The 19,654-nt window shown below is 32.4% G+C and overlaps 7 protein-coding genes across 7 annotated transcripts; 2 read left to right on the top strand and 5 right to left on the bottom strand.

Annotated features, from left to right (window-relative positions):
- Positions 1 to 656: 656 nt before the first annotated feature.
- Positions 657 to 1,130, bottom strand: BX664DRAFT_320312 (uncharacterized protein). Its single transcript, XM_051543099.1, has one exon. The coding sequence runs from the start codon at positions 1,122 to 1,124 to the stop codon at positions 852 to 854; it is 273 nt and encodes a 90-aa protein (XP_051404643.1). The 5' UTR covers positions 1,125 to 1,130; the 3' UTR covers positions 657 to 851.
- Positions 1,131 to 1,785: 655 nt separating this feature from the next.
- On the bottom strand, positions 1,786 to 4,334 carry BX664DRAFT_310072 (kinase-like domain-containing protein; the record flags this gene model as incomplete). Its single annotated transcript, XM_051542536.1, has 13 exons — positions 1,786 to 1,833; positions 1,907 to 1,933; positions 2,000 to 2,067; positions 2,156 to 2,254; positions 2,329 to 2,448; positions 2,520 to 2,679; positions 2,752 to 2,851; positions 2,957 to 3,060; positions 3,165 to 3,359; positions 3,419 to 3,483; positions 3,561 to 3,732; positions 3,814 to 3,853; positions 3,928 to 4,334. The coding sequence occupies 13 exons, from the start codon at positions 4,332 to 4,334 to the stop codon at positions 1,786 to 1,788; spliced, it is 1,605 nt and encodes a 534-aa protein (XP_051404642.1).
- A 1,145-nt stretch (positions 4,335 to 5,479) lies between these two features.
- Positions 5,480 to 7,166, top strand: BX664DRAFT_288972 (DNA glycosylase). Its single transcript, XM_051541813.1, has 7 exons — positions 5,480 to 5,647; positions 5,711 to 5,754; positions 5,854 to 6,119; positions 6,227 to 6,497; positions 6,677 to 6,699; positions 6,789 to 6,968; positions 7,032 to 7,166. Exons 1-7 carry the CDS (start codon positions 5,514 to 5,516, stop codon positions 7,146 to 7,148), a joined length of 1,035 nt encoding a protein of 344 aa, XP_051404641.1. The 5' UTR covers positions 5,480 to 5,513; the 3' UTR covers positions 7,149 to 7,166.
- Positions 7,167 to 8,130: 964 nt separating this feature from the next.
- Positions 8,131 to 10,646, top strand: BX664DRAFT_272100 (Septin-domain-containing protein). The gene is made up of 8 exons (XM_051541175.1): positions 8,131 to 8,482; positions 8,564 to 8,589; positions 8,651 to 8,762; positions 8,981 to 9,191; positions 9,252 to 9,386; positions 9,472 to 9,837; positions 9,910 to 10,159; positions 10,222 to 10,646. Exons 1-8 carry the CDS (start codon positions 8,476 to 8,478, stop codon positions 10,360 to 10,362), a joined length of 1,248 nt encoding a protein of 415 aa, XP_051404640.1. The 5' UTR covers positions 8,131 to 8,475; the 3' UTR covers positions 10,363 to 10,646.
- A 282-nt stretch (positions 10,647 to 10,928) lies between these two features.
- BX664DRAFT_320296 (kinase-like domain-containing protein) lies at positions 10,929 to 12,794 on the bottom strand. Its single transcript, XM_051543098.1, has 8 exons — positions 12,714 to 12,794; positions 12,249 to 12,690; positions 11,913 to 12,191; positions 11,677 to 11,812; positions 11,527 to 11,618; positions 11,342 to 11,470; positions 11,189 to 11,254; positions 10,929 to 11,127 (listed from the first exon to the last, which is right to left on the bottom strand). Exons 1-8 carry the CDS (start codon positions 12,754 to 12,756, stop codon positions 10,992 to 10,994), a joined length of 1,323 nt encoding a protein of 440 aa, XP_051404639.1. The 5' UTR covers positions 12,757 to 12,794; the 3' UTR covers positions 10,929 to 10,991.
- Positions 12,795 to 13,830: 1,036 nt separating this feature from the next.
- Positions 13,831 to 14,809, bottom strand: BX664DRAFT_320295 (protein-tyrosine phosphatase-like protein). Its single transcript, XM_051543097.1, has 2 exons — positions 14,411 to 14,809; positions 13,831 to 14,347 (listed from the first exon to the last, which is right to left on the bottom strand). The coding sequence occupies exons 1-2, from the start codon at positions 14,693 to 14,695 to the stop codon at positions 13,958 to 13,960; spliced, it is 675 nt and encodes a 224-aa protein (XP_051404638.1). The 5' UTR covers positions 14,696 to 14,809; the 3' UTR covers positions 13,831 to 13,957.
- Positions 14,810 to 14,998: 189 nt separating this feature from the next.
- On the bottom strand, positions 14,999 to 19,602 carry BX664DRAFT_272090 (chitin synthase III catalytic subunit-domain-containing protein). Its single transcript, XM_051541174.1, has 5 exons — positions 18,471 to 19,602; positions 16,349 to 16,473; positions 16,073 to 16,257; positions 15,866 to 15,976; positions 14,999 to 15,794 (listed from the first exon to the last, which is right to left on the bottom strand). The coding sequence occupies exons 1-5, from the start codon at positions 19,535 to 19,537 to the stop codon at positions 15,183 to 15,185; spliced, it is 2,100 nt and encodes a 699-aa protein (XP_051404637.1). The 5' UTR covers positions 19,538 to 19,602; the 3' UTR covers positions 14,999 to 15,182.
- Between the last annotated feature and the right edge of the window lie 52 nt (positions 19,603 to 19,654).

Raw genomic sequence — 19,654 nt, 5'->3', positions numbered from 1 at the left:
TATTCATGCGCTGCAGGAGTACATCCAGCCTTGTAAGCATAGTGATATAAAAGGGAAAAAAATCATAGATAAAAAATTAGTTGAGAGAAAGATAAAGGAGCAGAGGAAGTGAATAAGGGCTTGAGAAGAATGAAAGAATGAGATAGGAAGAGAAAAATATCAAAACAAGTAAAAAATATAAGTGCGTGTGAGATATATATATATATATATATAGAGAGAGAGAGAGAGAGAGATAGAGATATAGAGAGAGAGATAGAGATATAGAGAGAGAGATAGAGATATAGAGAGAGAGATGAGGAGAGAGGAAAAAAAGGAGCTATTGCAGGTTACTATCATTTCCAAAAAAAAAAAGGAATCATAAAAGTAGATCAGAATAGTTGTTCACCTTTTCTCGTAAGTATTAACATTACTTCTTAGTGCACATAAAACGACATTGAGCTAAAATATCAGCAACATGCCACGTAAAGTGACTAAAGGAGAGTAGAGAAACGAAAAGAGAGAGGTTAATTTAGAAAAGAAAAATTCATAGCAAAATTTTCAAACTCATCTTAATTTAAGACCTGAAGACACTTCTTTACAGCGTAACCCATCAACTATTAGATCATTTCACTTTTTTTTTTCCTTTCCATAGTAATCTTCTTTTTTCATCGTTCTTATTTTTACTTGGACAATAAAACAATTTATTTTAACGATGATGAATCATTGAATAAAAAACATAATAAAGGATAAAGAAATGATATCTTTTTGCAAATTTAATTAATCTTGTCACTAGTGCCTTAAGGGCTAGTTGCTCCGTTAGCAGTTGCTCCTCCAGATTGTCCTCCTGATCCTGTTCCAGATGCTGCTTGGGCTTATTTTTGATCTGGCGGCTCATTTTCATTTTTTGTCACTGGGACACAACCCAAAATACCTTTCAGATTATCTCCAGGAGGAGGGAGGGCATCCAATAGACTGCAAAGCGGATTGGGTCCTCCTACTATATAGCGTGAAGATAAGCGTGTATCAACAGACCGACGTGATAGAATTGATAAATGGTCTTCGGTCTCTTTACTGACAGGGACGCCACTGACAAAACCAATGAAAAGAATCAAGGACAGGAATAAAAAGGCACGGCAAATCATCATTGTAAGAAAATTTAGATATTAATAGATGTAAAAAAAAAAAAATAATGAATATTTTCCTAGCCTCTTTATAGCTTTTTATTCCTTGCGATTTGTCTCCCATTGTATTTTTGTTTTCTGCAATAACTTCTCTTTCTCGAGAAAGCGGGACAATGCATGCCTTTTTTTTCTCTCATCCAGTTTGAAAAGAGTTGTAAGGTTAACATCCTGATGATTCAAGATCATAGTATAAAGCGTGCAGTTCAATCCTATTGATCACCCCTGTGCATGAATAAATGTGATGAACACGCAGGAGGAAATAGTGTCACGCGATTCCGTCGGTACTACGCGGAATTTGCAAGGGAAGACCTACAATATCAGCATTGTAACCTGTCTGTTTCATAGCACAAAGTTAAAATGGATGGTGCTAGACGACGATCCTAAGTAAAGACGCTAGATGATGTCAATTGGTGGCGATGATGAGCTGATGGATAGATTACGATAGCAGTCGGCTGATTTCTATAAACCTGCACATAATGATCAATATTACCTTATTTTAAAATGATGACAGTTGCTGAGGGGAAAAAGATCGAACTTTTTATTTCATATGAATAAATTAACAAGACTAACACTAATAACACTAATAATAGCAGAAATGACAATGATTATGATAATAATAAAAAGACTAACCCTTGATATATTTTGTAAGATTAATATCTCTACCAGGAAGTTCCTATATAAGGGAAAGAAAGAGGAAAAGTTTGTTAGTAACAGGCGAATATGAAAATGGAGAAAGAAATATTTACCCTTGTTGCCACCATCCAAGGATGTTCCTATAAAATGGATATATAAGAAAAGGTGAGTATTAGCTTATCGATTTGCATATATGTCTACCTTACCAATACATCTTCAATTGTAAGTCGTTTCTTTGGGTGTATTTCTAACATTCTTCGAATCAAATCTTTCCCTACAAAAAAAAAAAAAAAAGTGGGTATCAAGAGAAGTAAGATAAGTATTCAGAGCTTGATGATCCCTTTTTTTTTTTTGCGTTTTACCTTCATTAGAAATAGCTTCCCATACTTTTTCTTCAAATCCAGGGAAGACCATATCCCTCATGTGTACCAGCATATCATACTTTTTTCCCAGAATATGTTCTATACGAAATAAGCAAAATAAAGAGCATTTAATTCTAAAACATATCCCTCTCCTATGTCATTATTTATCTTACCAGGATAAGGTGATGATTTGGATAATGCCGCGTATAACATAACGCCAAGTGACCAGATGTCAATTGCTTTGGTATAGTTGGCTGTGGAACCGCAATTCATAGCCAGTAGTTCAGGTGCAGCTAATGGAAATAAATAACAATAAAATCAGTTTAACAAGAATTCATATCCTATCCTGCTCCTATTGACTTACTATATAAAGGAGTACCACATTCGGTTTCAAAGATATTTCCAGGTCGTTCAAAAGTAGCAAGGCCAAAATCTGATAACTTGACTTGACATTTGGCAACATCGGTGACAACAACATTTTCAAGCTTCAAGTCTCGATGGGCAATACCTTGACGATGTAAATGCTACAGGAATAAATAAATAAATAAAAATGTGATGATGATGCATTTAAACAAGGTAATAGTATTAATACTTACAGCCACAGCATGGAAAATTTGATCAAAAATAATGGCTGCTCGTATTTCATGCATTTCATAGTCACTGTTCACCAATTCAAATAGATCCCCATCTTTTCCACTACGTATTAAGGGCGCACATATGTGTTTGTAAAAAAATGTCGAGTTGGAGCATAACCTCTGATAATAGAAAATGACAATCCTGTTTTGTCATTGATATACTTACTATTCCAATACTAAGAAGAGCCTCTTTGATACTTTTCGCATTGTACCACACACCATAAGCATTTTCCATTCTTCTATAACATTTTCTATTCCAATGATACAAGGCTATACAATAGAAAAAAAAAAAATAAGAATATCAGAGGAAATGATGAGAAGTATGTTTTCATTTTTGATCATATTACTATTGTTTTTTTCTTTTCTTTACTTACGTGACGTTTCAGGCATACATTGATAGCTGCTTCTCGGTATAAACTATTACTGACTAGTAGATTTCTTGTTTCCATTTGAATTTCTTTGAGGGCAAATACTTTTTGATTTGATTTGCAGATTGCTTTGTACACTTTTCCATATGATCCATGACCAATTTCGTCATTTTCGTTGTAAGAGTAGAAATCCTTGATAGTCTGTATAAAAACAAGGTATGAGTAACATCGAGCTCCTTCAATTCTTCTTTATCTCTTACTTCATTTTCATGTTTAAAACATTTGATATTTGGTGTGTTTGTAAAGAATTGGAATATCAGTAGCTCTAGTATAAAAAAAAAAAAAAAAAAGAGGGAAGTGCGTATGAGTAAGTAATCTTTTTTTTTTTTTTTTTTTTTTTACCATTTGGGGTATCAGAGGTCATGTGTTTCTTGAAATTGATTGTAATAGTATCACCATGTTGGAGGGAGCATTCCACACTTCTTGGAAGGAAAGTATCGTTCAACTTGCTATCACCAATGGGATCAAATATATAGAAATACATACTGTATCCATCACCTTTATCTTTCCAACGCTATACAAAGAGGGAAAAAAAAGGAAATCATCATTTAGAATACGGTATCTGCAAGAGAAAATGTGATCATTTTTGTCTTACCATGTATATGAAAAATTGGCAACTATTCAAACCAGGTATTCTAAAAAAGAGAAAAAAAAGATGAGTGAATCGGGCATAAAACCAACCTTTTTTTTTTGACAGGTCTATTTTTACCTAATGTGACAAGATGTATCACTACCAATATCATATGCTGAAGGCATCAAGAGAGAAGAGGTAATATCTTGTGATTTTTCATTCAATGGTGTATATCCTGAGTTTGACGTAGCATTCGATGTATCGAGCAGTCCATGTGACGCAAAGCCGTCGGTCAAGCTATATAGATAACCCCAAGCATGTTTGTTTGCAATGAAATATTCTATGACTTCTAATGGTAATTCTTGCTCGTGGTATTGTTGAAGAAGGAAGTCAGATTCTAATGTTGGTGTTTGTTGTTCCAGGGAATGAGTAGGTGATGGTGATCTAGAATGGGGTGATAAGTCTGGTGTTGCTACTGGTATTGATGAGGGTATTTCTACTTCTTCTGGTTGTTGTATAGGTCTCCATTCGTACATGGCTGTCATATATTTAACTTTTTTAAGTTCTATTTGACTTTTCTTTCTTTGTATATCTCGGGCGCTTGTCGTCTTGGAGACAGGTTTGGCGATTGGTACCAATTGTTTCGAGGGACTGATTTTTGAAGACTTGTTGTTGCTTGTGTTTTTGTCTGTGTTGTTGATTTTATTGATTTTGTTGACTTTGTCGCTGTTATCGCTGTTATCGCTGTTGTCGCTGTTGTCGCTGTTGTTGTTGTTGTTGTTGTTGCCATTGTTGTTGTTGTTGCCGTTGTTGTTGTTGTTGCTGTTGTTATTGCTTTTGCTGGATTTGTTGCTTTTTCCAGCTTTGTTGCTTTTGTTATTATTATTGTTGTTGGAATGAAGAGATTCTTCCTTTGTTAGCAAGAGACTTGTATAGATTTCAGCAATGCTGTCAGTGTACGCTTTCAGGGTCGCAGTTCGTGATCGAGTAAGGCGAGTGGGTGTAGTTTTGTTAATGTTGGCAGTTGAATTTCGTCTTTTGATTGTAGATTTTGCCATTGTTATTTTGAATTGGAGGAGAAGAATATACTAGAGGATAGATAAAAACGAATAGGGAAGGATATAAAAGGGGAAGGAAAGAAAGAAAATAAAAAAAAAAATACGGCTCACCTTGTCACCCGTGCATTTGATCCAATTTCTGCGTTGACCTGAAGGACGATAATCGGCATTTGAATCTACCCCCTTATTTTTTTCAAATATGCTTGGAAAGCTACAAAAACAAACAATCATATCGGTGATGATGAAACATAAGACAATGATCATACTAGTAGATGATAGTAAGCATTTCGCCTTGAATCTTATATATAGATATATGTATATATCTATATATATATTGCCTATCTTAGTATTTTACAATCATAGCAGCCGTTATTCTCGCGTCTTTTCTTTAAATCAAATATCCTGAGAAATAGTGATGCTTTTTTCACTAGCTGTGATGGTAACCAGAAAAATGACATCAGTCTCATCCGAATGATATTATAATCTTTTGATTAGAAACATAACTCTTCCATTTCTATTGCAAATGCTTCACATAGAAACATTCCCAGAGGTCGGCGGTGGTTAAAACCTAAAACATCCCCACCATTCATTTCATCTGCTTTTTTTTTTCTGTTCTTTTTTTCCTGTCTTTGTAAAAACTCCCTTTTTCCTTTTTTTAGTGTAGTTATGATCAAAAAGGTACCAAAGTTCCAATCTTCAAAATATGTTTGGTTTGATTTGAACACTTCTCCGAAAGAATTGCGTCTCGATACTTTACGATGTGGACAAAGCTTTCGTTGGCAATCTGTTCAAGATCATTGGTAAGATCACTTTTTTCTCTTTTAGTCACCTACTCTAATCAACCATTGAATTCTTCTTGTTAGGGTATGTACTTTGGGGGAACAACTCTATTTATTAAAGGAATCCGGTAAATGTCTTTTGTTTTTTATTTTTTTTTAAAAAAAATAAGAACTATCATTAGATGTTTACTGATCATGCCTTTTTTTTTCTTCTTTTCGATTGATAGCACATAGTGTATTTTATGGTGTACCTGAAGACGAAGCCAAAAATAGCAAGTTAGTGAAACATATGGATCAAACGTTACGTGATTATTTTCAACTAGAACTTCTTTCATTGGAAAAGGCTTATGAACGGTGGAGTAGATTGGATACCAATTTCAAGACGAAAGCCATTCATTTTCAAGGTATACGTATGCTTCGACAGGACCCTTGGGAAAATTTGATATGTTTTATATGCTCTAGCAATAATAATATTACTCGAATCAGTCAAATGGTGGGTAACAAAATAATAATAATAATAAAGATATAAGTTATTTTTGTGATAAAAGATAATGAAATAAATGATTTTTTTTTTAATTTTCTAGCTTTCTCTTTTTCTAGGTACACAAACTCTGTATACACTTTGGATCAAAGATTGCAACATTGGATGATACGGATTATTATGGTTTCCCAACTTTGGCATCATTGGCAGAAGAAGGCACAGAAAGCAAATTACGACAATTAGGATTTGGGTATCGAGCCAAATACATAGCACAAACGGCTCAAAAGATCAAAAAGGAACATCCAGAACAACAAGAAGCCTGGGTTGCTGATTTAAGAAAGTTATCTTATGAAGAAACCAAGCAAACTTTGATCACTTTACCTGGTGTAGGTAAGTATAGAGTATGTGGCATCATTGAGCCAACAAAAAGATAGAAAAAAAAAAGCAGACAAAAAGAGAAAAAGGGAGGGGGGAAGAAAAAGAAGAAAAAGGCTCATGTGTTATGTATATTGACGTTTTTTTTTTTTTTTTTTTTTGGTGCACCTTCTTTTTTTTTTTTTTTTTTTAAGGTCCCAAGGTAGCTGATTGTATCGTAAGTATATATATAAAAAGGCATGATGATGAAACAGTGATCTGATGATGACACTTATGATGATACTGATGACTATTTTATGAAACTAGTGCCTTATGTCTATGGATCATGCAGAAGCTATTCCGGTGGATACCCATGTGTGGCAAATAGCTGCAAGAGATTATGGATTTGGAAACAAACAAAATAAAACATTGACGACAGTATTATATAATCAAATTGGGGATCATTTCCGTACATTATTTGGTGAACATAGTGGATGGGCTCACTCTGTAAGTTTTATAAAAAAAAAAAAAAGAGATCATTCAATGACGTTTACTTTTTATTTTTTCTAGGTATTATTCTCTGCAGAGTTGAAAGGATTTGAAAAACGGCTTGCATTAGATAGTATAGAACATAGTATAGTGGAAACACCTGATACCTTAGATAGAAAAAAGCAACGAATAAAATAATATTTTGATTGTCCCTCGAGGTGATTTGTGATCTTATTTCTTTCTTTTTTTTTATTGGTGACACAACGTACAAGAAACAGAGTAGGCGAATTCCCCAAAATGGATTCTCCTCGTTGAAATTCTTCATGAATACAAGTCCGACTTGTCTGTCAAGACAACCGTTCTTAAATATGATTGGTTGGGATATTTTATTGAATTGAAAATTTTTCTTTTTTTTAAAAAAAAGGGAAGGTGGGAAAAAGGAAAATGGGATCAAGAAATGTATACGTGTAGTGAGAAGATTCTATATTAGTATTAAGTAAAAAGTAAGATAAAGTAGTAGATAAATTAAACAAGGTATAAATGTATGATCATGCATATTATTAGGATGTTTGTTTGTACAAGGTTGAGAAGAAAAAAAACCTAGGATGAACTGGATTTGTTGGATAATTTACTAGCGTATCGTTTCAATCTCGATTTCACTATTATCAAAAAAAAAAAAAAAGAGTCAATTACCAAGAATCATTCTTATTTAAATATAAACTTACTATTATTGTTATTATTATTGTTATTATTATTTTTGGTTGAATTAGTGTATGGAGTGGTATAATTGGCCAAATAATGGACTTCGGGTGGTTCGGTTGCAAAAGAAACATTACGATTATGAGAACAATGAGATTTTTTATTGATAGCGGGTATAGATGTTTTGTAGGTGATGTTTTGTTGATCTTGACAATACCATGAATTTAAGGTAGGTAGATTATCATATATGGACATTAGAAATACATAAACAATAAAAAAAAAAAGAAAAGAAAAAGAAAACAAAGAAGAAGAAAGAAGTGGAATAGATTTCTTTTATACATTTTTTTTTTTTTTTTTGATTTGTTTGATCTGAGACCTTTTTTTGATTCTATTTCTGGGTCGCTGTTCTTCAAACCCAAATATGGTGATTTTTGTTTTTTTGAATTTGCCAAGCTTTTTCTTTTTGTTCCTGATTTTATACAATGACCGGGGAGATTTCCGGGATATTTTCACTATAAATGAAATTTATGTTATTGTTTTGATGATGATGATGTATATGGTAGATCGTTCACACTGAAATTATTTTTTTTTTCTCTTTGTCGTATGAATCTTTTTCCTTCTTCTTCACTGGGTTTAAATATTCATTTTGTGTAGAAAATCTTTCACCCCAAAAAAAAAAGGAGGGAATGGAGCTCCCTGTTGAGCTTGATTTTCTCCTTTTTGCTTGGTTTCTTTTTCTTTTTTATCTCTTCTTTTTATCTCTTCCTTTTCTTTTTTGTTTAATTTCCTTTTTTTTTATTTTATTTATCAATTTGACTTTATTAATATGACTGGTAAATAGCATTCCTTATTATTTAAAAATAATAAAATACTCTTTTAACTTTTTTTTTTCTCTTTCATCTGATGACATATAGATCAAAACAATGGCGCGTCATCTGGTGTAAGAAAGCAATATATACATAGTTTCTTTATTTCAACTGACAACATTATATTTTTATTAGATCACTGTTGTACGAAAAAAACTTCTAGGTTATGTTGGTTTTGCTAATTTACCTAATCAAGTTCATCGCAAGTCTGTAAAGAAAGGTTTTGAATTCACTGCTATGGTTGTAGGTAAAGTTGGAAAAAAAAATAAAGTAGAAAGGAATACAATATATATATACGCAGGGGGGGAAACGGACCAAAGAAGAACGAGGGAAAAAAAAGGAGGTGTATATATAAAAAAAAGTGTTTTTTTTTGTGGTCGTTTGAGAAGTGTTGTTGTGCAGAGAATAAGCAATATTATAGGGAGTGTTTATATTTATAATCCTTTTTGTGCATCATATTAATAGGTGAATCTGGACTTGGAAAATCAACTCTTGTGAATACTCTTTTCAATACTCAATTATATCCTCCAAAGGAAAATGTAGAATTGACTCATGAAACTCCTCAAACTGTTGAAGTTCAATCTATTACCTCTGATATTGAAGAAAATGGTGTCAAACTTCGATTAACTGTAGTTGATACTCCTGGTTTTGGTGATTTTGTAAACAATGAAGAAAGGTAAAAAAAAATAAAATTCCAGATGATTATATTTGATATTAATCCATTTATATTATATAGTTGGAAACCTATTCTTGATAGTATTGAATCACGTTTTGATGCTTATTTGGAACAAGAAAATCGTGTGAATCGTCGTAAATTAGTGGATAATCGTATTCATGCTTGTATTTACTTTATCACTCCTACTGGGCATGCGTAAGTTTTTTTTTTTTTTTTTTTTTTTTTTTTGTCAAGAATTTTCATATGCATAACATATTTTATATTTCCTACATTTTGATAGGTTGAAACCGTTGGATATTGAATTTATGCGCCGATTACATACCCGTGTCAACTTGATTCCTGTTATTGCCAAAGCTGATACTTTGACCGAAGAAGAAGTGGCTGCATTCAAAGAACGTATTTTGGCTGATATCAATTATCACAATATTCAAATCTATCAAGCTCCTGCTTATGAATATGATGATGAAGAAACTATTGCTGAAAATAGAGAAATCATGTCTAAAATTCCATTTGCTGTTGTTGGCTCTGATAAAGAATTTGAAGTGGAGGGTCGCCGTGTCCGTGGTCGTAGTTATCCTTGGGGTGTTATTGAAGTGGATAATGAAGATCATTGTGATTTTGTCAAACTTCGTCAAATGTTGATTCGGTATATAACACTTTTGTTTTTTTAATGATGGATGATTCATTTATTTATTCTTTTTTTTTCTTCTTTCCTTAGTACTCATATGGAAGAATTAAAGGAATACACCAATGATGTTTTGTATGAAAACTATCGTACTGAAAAGTTGTCTGCTATGGGTATTCAACAAGATCCTACTGTCTTTAAGGAAGTCAATCCTGTACAAAAGATGGAAGAAGAACGTATGGCTCATGAACAAAAATTATCCAAGATGGAAGCTGAAATGAAGGCTGTGTTCCAAGCCAAGGTGCAAGAAAAGGAAGCCAAACTCAAGTCCTCCGAAGAAGAGGTAATATCATCATCAATTTTCTATCCTATTTGTATTTAACATTTCTTTTTTTTTTTTATTAGTTATACGCTCGTCATAAGGAAATGAAGGAAGCTCTCGATAAACAACGCTTGGATTTAGAAGAAAAGAAACGTCGTATGGAATCTGGAAGACCAATGACCCCTGAAAAGACAAAGAAGAAAGGATTCTCATTCAACAAGTAGTTAGTTTTTTTTTTTTATCAAGAAAAAGTTTTATGTTTATATGATTAGAATCAATTCTTTTATTTTATTTTATTTTAACTCCATATTTACTTTTATTTCCCTCCACCTTCTCTATCTCTCCCCTCCCTTATTTTTTTTTTTTTTTGATTACCACGCCACCATCGTAATTCTCTTTTTATTTCGATCATAATACCTTATTTATCCCCTTCTTTTTTTTTTTAGGTCATTAGTTTATATCTTCTTTTTGATATCAAACAATAAAAATAACAACATGTTCGCTTTTTAATAATGGAGAATCGATAATGATAAGAATGAGATTTTTTTTTTATTTGACCCAGTATGAAGTATGATGAATACCAACTACGACGATGGACAGTGAATGATTCATCATTCGCCAGCTCATCATGATCAACTGTCATTATCTCCGATGTAATTATCAAACACATGGCCCTTGAATCAATTCAAATCATTCCTACTGCCTTGATTAGCAAAGAATCAATCAATGTAAATAAAAATGACGTCGCATGCATCATTGACGTTCAACAAGCAAAGAAAGAAAGTAAGTTCCAATGGAGAGCAACAAAATGTTTATTTCATAAAAAAAATGTATACAAATCTATTCTAATCTATCATCCTAATTTCAATCTGAATCCACCCTTATCAGCCGCTTGACCAGCAAAAATACTTCCTTCCATGCCAGCCATTTTATCATCCTCTTCACCAGCATGAGCGACTTGAGGAGCAGAAGGGCTATAGACTCGTTTCCTAAAGAAAGAAAGAAAAAAGGAGCGTAAGTAGATTCTTTCAAATACAAATCCAAACTTACTTTTCACCAGATCCTTTGGATGGCCATGTTGGAAATAAAGCAGGATCTTTTGGTAATGGACTTTCACTATTTTTTTTTTTTTTTTTAAAAAAAAAAAAAAGGATATTAGATTTCAGGAATACCTTTTTTTTTTTTTTAATTACAAAAACTTGCCTAAAATAAGGATGTTTCAATGCTTGTTCTGCAGTAATTCGTTGTTCAGGGTCATAACATAACAGTTTCATCAATAGATCCATGCCGGCTTCAGTCAAGTATGGGAATTTCGCTCGTATGTTGTTATGTCTAATATACATAGATCAATTTAGTACATATCACCCATGGTCATCCATGCAACTTACGGTTGGTCTACAAAAGCAATGTTGTTTGCATGTGGTAAATCCTTGAATCCAGGCCATCGCTTTTCATCTGGCATACCTAACAATTTGAAGATCTATAGAGAATCAAATCAGTATGAGTTATTCAATTTTTTTTTTTTTTTTTTTTTTTACCTTATCTACTTGATCAATTTCACTTCTACCAGCTACCAAAGGTTCATTGTTAATCATTTCTGCAAAAATACATCCAATAGACCACATATCAATAGCAGTGGTATATTCCTTGCCACCCAATAATAGTTCAGGTGCTCTATCATTCCAAAGAAAAAAAAGAAAAGATCAGTAAAACTTCCTTTATATATATTATATATATATATATATATATATATATATATAGATGAATATGTTACCTATACCAAAGTGTCACTACTAATTGAGTCATATGACCCATAGGACTTCCATAAATCCTTGCCAAACCAAAATCGGCTACTTTGATTTCACCACGATTATTCAAAAGTAAATTGCTTGTCTTTAAATCACGATGAATAATCCAATTATCATGCATCAATGCCACTGCTGATAGTAATTGAATCATCAACGTTTTGACTTCAGATTGTAAAAATGTAGTTTGCATATCAGTCATTAATGTTTTCAAATCATGATCTATGAAGTCCATCACTATAAACACTCTAATAAAAAAAAAAAAGTAAGTTTCTCTCTTTTTTTTTGGTATACTTGATACTTACTGATCCAAACGATTTCCCATGACAATTTCACGTACATTGACAATATTGGGATGTTTTGCAATCATCAGGGTATGGATTTCACGTAAACTAGTAATAGGGAAGCCGTTTTTTTCCTTATCGAGTTTGAGTTTCTTGACCGCCACAATATCGCCTGTGGCCTTGTCGCGTGCTCGGAACACAATACCATAAGAGCCTTCTTCGATATGATTCAAGCGTTCATATACATCTACCGATCGACAGGACTGAAGTAAAGTTGTGGTAGAATCTAAACTAGGTTGTGATGGAGGAATCAAACGTCGTACGGGTGTGGCAGGTCGACTGATCTGTGGTGACATGGTCGTTGATGGTTGTTTTGGTCGAATAAGAGGTGAATCTTTCTTCAATGTGCTGGATCCTGTTGTGCTGTGACTAGTGGTTTTTTTCTTTTTGGTTCTTCGTAATGCTCTACTGGTTTCATCTCGTCACTTTCATCGGATTCCCACTTTGACTTTTTGGTATGAGTAGACATGAGATTAAAATATTAAAAAAGAGAAATAAACAAAAAATGTGAACAGACAAAAAAGAAATAAAAAAAAAATGTTTGGGAAGGATTTTAAAACCCGTTGCCTGATCATCGACAACACTTAAACTTTAGGATACTCATTCTTGGAGATCTTCAAAAGTCGCATTCATGCCTCCCTCTTTGGCTTATTCATTTACTGCTTATTTTGTCTTTTGGTAATTTTACTGATTTCTCTTTTGGTTTAATTATCAAACATTTGAATCGCTGTCTTTTCACTGCAACATCAACATAAGGTCGATACGTACAGCATCTCTTTACGTTCCAACTCACTCAAAAATGATCATCATTGCACCAAATTTACATTGTACATACATGAAATCATTCTCTTTCAATTATATTAATAATAGTTATATCTTACCTCCCAATTTATAGACTCATTTGAAAAATAAAATGTCAATATTACCATCCTTCATTCAATAATGATCATCATCCAATAAAATGTCAATATTACCATCCTTCATTCAATAATGATCATCATCCAATAAAATGATCACTATTGGATTCCTCTTAAAAAAATAGTCTAATATCATCTAATATCATTTCATCACTTACCTTATCATCTAATGTACAATGAGCACCACAAAGATTTCATCGATTTTTCGAAAAATCGCCTGATGAACCCCTCGACGATTTATTTTTACAGCCAAAGTTTGGCTGAGGAATTTGAAAATTTTGGCTGTAAAATCTAAAAATCCATCCCATTTTTTTTTTTTTTTTTTTTACAAGCTTATAAAAACTTTGCCTTTCCCTTTCTCGCTCAGAAATCACCATCATCACACTAGATTGAACCAGAACATCAAACAACCCATTATTTTACACTTTACCTTATGAAATTGATAGATTGTCAGTTTTACATATAGGTAAATTTAAAAAAAAAGAGAGATCATCCATATCACTCTTCTTCTCATTTGTGTGTCTATTTTATCATCCTGCATCCTAAAATTTAAGCTTTTTTTTTTTTTTTTTTTTTTTTGCTGATCGTCATTTTGCACAGCAAGATTTACTACAAGATCACTGATTCTTTATTGTTCTAACCATATCCATGATCCAAAATAAATAAATAAATAAAAAAAAGACTGAGGAGAGACGAAAAAGGCAATACAACACTATATATTTATTGATCTAGGCTATAAAATCAAATATGAAACTATACTACGACATTGGTACTACGACTAATGTAATCACTATGACCTTGATGAGCAGCATCTCTAGGATGATGCTTGATATAATCACGATAAGCGGGATGACTTGGGTCAAAGACATAACCCATATCTTGAAAGAGTTGTAGTTGTTTCTTGAAACCAGGATTAGGATCCACAAAAGGTCGGGTTTGTTTGATTTTCGCCAATGCCAATTTCCAACGTAGATGTTCCTTCTCCATCATATAACCTGCCACTACGGTAGGACTCCGGGATACACCAGCCAGGCAATGGACCAGGATCTTTTCTTCTTTTTCCAATGCTTCGGTGATAAACCTAAACGCTTCTGGAAACCATCGAATGATATTTGTTTCAGGATGATCAGTAATAGGGATAATCTGCAGATAATTCAATAAATAAAGTAAAATAAATAATGAGAAATAAACGGCATCTTTAGTTACCTTATGAGTGAATTCTGTAGTTGGGTATATTGATTGGAAATGACCAAGGGATAAAATAGTTTGGATCTTGTTTTTCTTCAAAAAGGATTTCGATTCCATTGCTGCATATCCACCGATCCATATATTAGGTAAGACTTGTTGTGCAAGACTGGTCATCAAGATACCACCTGGCTTACCGTCATAATCGCTAAGTTTTTCAAATAAATGTGAATGGTCGTCCATGGATGTTGATCTTTCATCTTGTATATCCTCTTCTTCTTCTTTGCTAGGTTCTATAGAAGTCATAAGAAAGAAAAATCTATATAAATATGTATATTGTGTATATGTACAAAAAAAAAAAGGGTGGAAGAATGAGAAAAAAGGTGATGGAGAAAGGGTAGGTAATGTTTCAAAAAAAAAAAAAAAAAAAAGAGAGAAAGAGGGAAAAGAAAAAGAGTGCAAGCTTTTTCCTTTTTTTTTTTTTTTTTTTCTCTAGAATCCAAGATCCGCTGCGCTTTTGCTTGACCACGTACCCTATTTTGGAAAGAAAAGATTTAAGGTAATCAATTCACAATACACCAAAAAGCACAAAAGCCAAGAAAAAATGAAAAAAAGTCAAATGTGTAGTTTATTGATGATAAAAGGAGAATCTAAAAGTATATGAAAGGAGAAGATGACAAAATCGTTGTGACTATATATGTAAAAAGAAAGATAAGGGAAGAGATGAAATGATGATGACTAAAATAATAAAAGTAAATAAAAAAAATGTATATATAATATGTATGACTAAGGGTTAAAAGGGAGGATGATCCGCTTGTTGGTATTGTTGTCCATAAGGTTGAGGTGTCATCAAATTGGATGGAGGAGGAGTAACATTATTATTATTATTGTTGTTGTTATGAGTAGGAGGTTGATTCAAAGGTGTTTGACTATGATAAGAGGATTGATGGGATAATTCATCATCATTCATCAATTCCTTGACTTCCCATACATTTTGTTTAGAACCCACAGAGAATTCCAAATCTTCCTTGGTAATAGAATCCCAATATTTGTAAACCATCATCACAGCCAATAGAGTACAAATGGCACCAAAGAATAATCCATCAACATAATGCTTCACTTGATCACAGATGACCACTGAGAACACAAACATGAGTAAGAATCCAATCACAAAGAAGGCAGTACCAAATAAGATATCACCCAAAGGCCAACGGTCATCCAAAGTATTCACCACAAGAATGATTTGAGAAATCACATAGATGAGGAAACAGATACCATTGATAATAAAGAAGAAGACCCATAAAGCACCAGGTGCTGAATAAGAGAAAGGTGAAATATTTTGAAATGTACAAATAGCAATAGCACCCACAACAATAAAGAGGACAAATGAACTAATACGAATAGACTATATACAATAGGTGATGAATATATAAAGTAAAAATGCCATTGTGTTATTTTTTTTTTCCTTTCAATTACCCAAAGTGATAACGGAGTACCATCTTCTGCAAATTGGAAACCGACAAAACCATTTAAAAGTAAACACCAAAATGTAGCACTAATAAGACCCAAATGAATCGCAGTGAACCACTAATGAAAAAAATATATATATGTATATTATTCAAGTTAGTAACAAGATCATCCCATTTTTTTTTTATTGTTGTTATTGTTGCTAGGGAGACTTACGGGATAGACTGGTGATGAAATGGGAATAATACCAGTAACAAGTAGCATTTCCATAAAAGTACATAGCATATAAAGATAAAAGAACATAACAATTTCTTTACGTCCAACAGCAGTATATTTCGATCGAATGTGATAAATCATAATAGCTGTCATCACAATAGCTACAATGTCAATAATCAATGTTGCTAGAAAATAAACAAATAAAAAAAAAGGAAACGAATTATCCAAGTTTAGTAAATGACAGTAACAACAATTTCTTTCTTTTTTTTTATTTACCAGGTTGAAAGATAAGATTACCACCGAGATCCACATTACGAGAATAACAAACAGGTTCAATGCCATCATACTGACCAATGAGAGGACATAAACTAAGAGCTACAGTACGACATATACCATCAAAACTAAAGGCACCGAATTCGTATGTGATATCCACCATGGTAAAGAGAATTTAGGTGGAAGGAATCCTTGCAAATGGAAAAGGGACAAAATGAAAAAAAAAAAGAAAGAAAAAAAAAGTGTAGAAAAAGCTTGAAAAAAAAAAAAATAGGGAATAGAAAAAAAAAAAAAAACAAAAGGTTTAAAAATAGCCAAGAACAAATTCAACCAATATTCCTTAGAAACCGATATCCGGTGTTTTAAAATCAAATGGGGGACTCGGTTCAACTAAGCATTTTCTTGGTATTAAGAAAAAGTGATAAAGAATTAAGTATTTTCTTTTACTCTATCAAACTATAATCATTGGTTTCTATAAATCCTGTTTCATAATACAATTAGAAAGAAAAAAAAAAGAGAGAGAGAGAATTTTTTTTTTTGCTCCAATCAATTCATTTATATAGTTCGTGATGATAAACTTCAAGTATTGATTGATGAAATTGTCATAGTAACACAACATCTTGGTATTAGCATTGAATCTCCGGTTCCAATGAAACTAAAAAGTGATGCCTGATTGTCTTTTTTGCCATGATGTCTTGAAATGGCAAGTTTAGGCTCATTTTTGTGTACAATCATCTAAGTAGAAAAGGGTAAGGCAAGACAGAAATTAAATGAACAAAATAGATAGGAGGGAAGAACTCTAATTGAATCAAAAAGTTATTCATATATATATATATTTCATTTCCTTTTCATTTCTTTTTTCTTTTTCTTTTTTTTTTTAAACTTTCTACTTTCTTTTTTTTTTTTTTTCCTTTCCTTCCCTTTCCTTTCCTTCTCTATATCCATTCATTTCAATAATATGCGTGTCTCTAGTATATTGATTTCTATTGGTTTGATGATTTCTAGTGCTTATGGACAAGGGGTAAGTCCTACTGGTAAGAAAGATGGAACAGCTCTTTATACTGCTGGTAGAACATTACCTGCTGGTCAATATGAATTCATCAATCAAAAGAGCCTCTCCTTATCCATGTTGAATCCTCAAAATTTGCTTGAACCTTCTAAATCCAACAGTGATAATGTTTGGGAGTTGAGACAACATAAAAATACAAAATTCTTTTCTCTCCACTTGAATAATCAAGCCAATCTTGAAAAATGTGTCTCTACTCGTTGGGTAAAAAAAAAAAAAAAATAGACTAAATCAAAAAAAGGATGATCTAATATATTACATATATAATTATTAGACTGTTGGAGATAAAAATTCAAATGGTGGGTATCCTGATGCTGCAGTGGTAAGAAATATATACAAAAAAAAAAACGATTTTTCTTTATTTATTTCAATCATCATTCATCTTTTATATATATATATATATATATTTTATATAGATGTGGCAATGTGAAATAGATGGATCTCAACCTAAATCCACTGGCGGTTATCAAAAAATCTATCCACCCAAACAATTGTGGCTTGCCGTACCTGATCAAAAAGTACGAGGTCAATATAAGATTGTTTCTGCTTCTCATCTTTATGATATGGTTCCTCGATGTATCTCCAGTGTTACCATTGAAGGCGGTACCACTCTTACCGAATGTAAAATCGACACCAATGATCCCAATCTACTTTGGACTATCAAACAACACTAAATAAAAATAAGACTTTCATTTCCTTGTCCCACTGTAATGAATAAAGTAAAATGGATTCAAAGTTTATTTTTTATATATATTTGTCTTTTTTTTCTATTTATTGTATGATGATAAGAATAATAATAAGACTAGAATAATAAGAAAGAAAGAAAAAAAAGAATGAACTAAACTAATACAAGAGATTGATATAATGCTTGATGTCAAAAGAACCAAAAGAGGTAAATAAGAATGAATGTAACACAAATAAAATGATGATAAAGAAAAAAAAAATAAGGAAAATCCCAAAGGAAGAATAAAAAAAAAAAAAAAAAAAAAGGGAAAAAAAAAGGAGAAAGAGAAAAGGAGAAAAGTTGTCAAGAGAAAAAGGAGAGTTCTTCAAATATACCACAGACCAGCCGCTTGTAAGGATTCCCGTTTCTTGTCACCAATACGATAATTTGCATGTACCATCATAGGGTTCATTCCATATTTTACTGGTACTTGTCGTTCAAAATACATTCTTCCATGAGGAAACAAGAATAAATCCAAGAGAGCCACTTTACTGTTTTGATAATTCAAATCCATATCATCAATTACACGGTTCATTGCACGTTGTTGAGTCACTTTAGGTTCACGATCTTGAATAGTAATAGAATCGGCCAAAATACGTTTACTTGTTATTGTAGGACGCATCACATAAAATCCGGAATTGAGAATTTTTTGTTCAGTTTCTTGAGTAAAGAGCATTTCAGTTGATTTACGAGAGTCCAATTTCATCATCAAGTAATTGTAGATAGAGGTTGAAGTAAATACAATATCCACATCACTAAACCATACAGTTATGTCCATATACATTAATCGTTCTACCACCAAAGATTTGGAGTGTGTAATGGGTGTATAATGAACATCTAACCATTCAGCCATACCACTATCTAGTTTTTGATGGAACCAATCTTGAGGTATTTGCACTACATGTTCACCATATCCTTTTTCAGTCATAATATCTACCAATTCTTGATCAATGGCAAATACAAGATACTTTTTATCAAGTCCAGTACGTTCCAAAGAAGCAATCCAATTCAAAGTATAATTGCCCATACCACCATTGGCTACAGCAGTCAATAACACCTTGTCCTTTTTATGTTTCATAATATTTTTGTTGACCATATCTTGAATATTTTGAGAAGGAGTATCAAATGTTTTGGGAATAAATTCATCTTCACTTGTAGGTTTAGTTTCTACTTGTACTAGATCTTCAGCTTCAGGTTCATCATTGGCAACATCATCTTCATTAGTGGTACCAGTTGGAAACAAGTCAGAGGAAGACGTGGTTTCAGCATCAAAATCAGTAGCAAAAATATCAGATGAAGGAGAATACACTCTAGAACTAAAAGATATAATAGAAAGAAGAAGAAAGATACCTAATAAAATGGCAATCGTTCTTCTCCTCAATATCCATTCTGTCGCAGACATATTTTTTTAAATATATAAAATGGTAAAGTCAGGTGATATAAAGTAAATAAATAAAGAAAGAAAAAGAAAGTAAATCCCGGGAAAGAAAAGAAAGAAAAGTTTTTTATTTGAAAAAAA

This window comes from Halteromyces radiatus (assembly GCF_025201355.1).
Source record: "Halteromyces radiatus strain CBS 162.75 chromosome Unknown BX664scaffold_1, whole genome shotgun sequence".
Classification (NCBI taxonomy): Eukaryota; Fungi; Mucoromycota; class Mucoromycetes; order Mucorales; family Cunninghamellaceae; genus Halteromyces; species Halteromyces radiatus.
This window is presented reverse-complemented; position numbering and strand designations above follow the sequence as displayed.

Coding starts and splice junctions, on each gene's coding strand:
- BX664DRAFT_272090 (XM_051541174.1), bottom strand. CDS start 19,537: ATGTCTGCGACAGAATGGATATTGAGGAGAAGAACGATTGCCATTTTA. Junction 16,474..18,470: donor TTACAAGCGGCTGGTCTGTG/GTATATTTGAAG, acceptor CGGTGCCTTTAG/TTTTGATGGTATATGTCGTA. Junction 15,977..16,072: donor TTTCATCACCAGTCTATCCC/GTAAGTCTCCCT, acceptor TTTTTTCATTAG/TGGTTCACTGCGATTCATTT.
- BX664DRAFT_320312 (XM_051543099.1), bottom strand. CDS start 1,124: ATGATGATTTGCCGTGCCTTTTTATTCCTGTCCTTGATTCTTTTCATT.
- BX664DRAFT_288972 (XM_051541813.1), top strand. CDS start 5,514: ATGATCAAAAAGGTACCAAAGTTCCAATCTTCAAAATATGTTTGGTTT. Junction 5,648..5,710: donor CAATCTGTTCAAGATCATTG/GTAAGATCACTT, acceptor TCTTCTTGTTAG/GGTATGTACTTTGGGGGAAC. Junction 6,700..6,788: donor CCAAGGTAGCTGATTGTATC/GTAAGTATATAT, acceptor TTATGAAACTAG/TGCCTTATGTCTATGGATCA.
- BX664DRAFT_272100 (XM_051541175.1), top strand. Junction 9,192..9,251: donor TTTGTAAACAATGAAGAAAG/GTAAAAAAAAAT, acceptor TATATTATATAG/TTGGAAACCTATTCTTGATA. Junction 10,160..10,221: donor TCAAGTCCTCCGAAGAAGAG/GTAATATCATCA, acceptor TTTTTTTATTAG/TTATACGCTCGTCATAAGGA.
- BX664DRAFT_320295 (XM_051543097.1), bottom strand. CDS start 14,695: ATGACTTCTATAGAACCTAGCAAAGAAGAAGAAGAGGATATACAAGAT. Junction 14,348..14,410: donor CTACAGAATTCACTCATAAG/GTAACTAAAGAT, acceptor AATTATCTGCAG/ATTATCCCTATTACTGATCA.
- BX664DRAFT_320296 (XM_051543098.1), bottom strand. CDS start 12,756: ATGTCTACTCATACCAAAAAGTCAAAGTGGGAATCCGATGAAA. Junction 12,192..12,248: donor ATGGGAAATCGTTTGGATCA/GTAAGTATCAAG, acceptor TTTTTTTATTAG/AGTGTTTATAGTGATGGACT. Junction 11,255..11,341: donor TTGAAACATCCTTATTTTAG/GCAAGTTTTTGT, acceptor AAAAAAAAATAG/TGAAAGTCCATTACCAAAAG.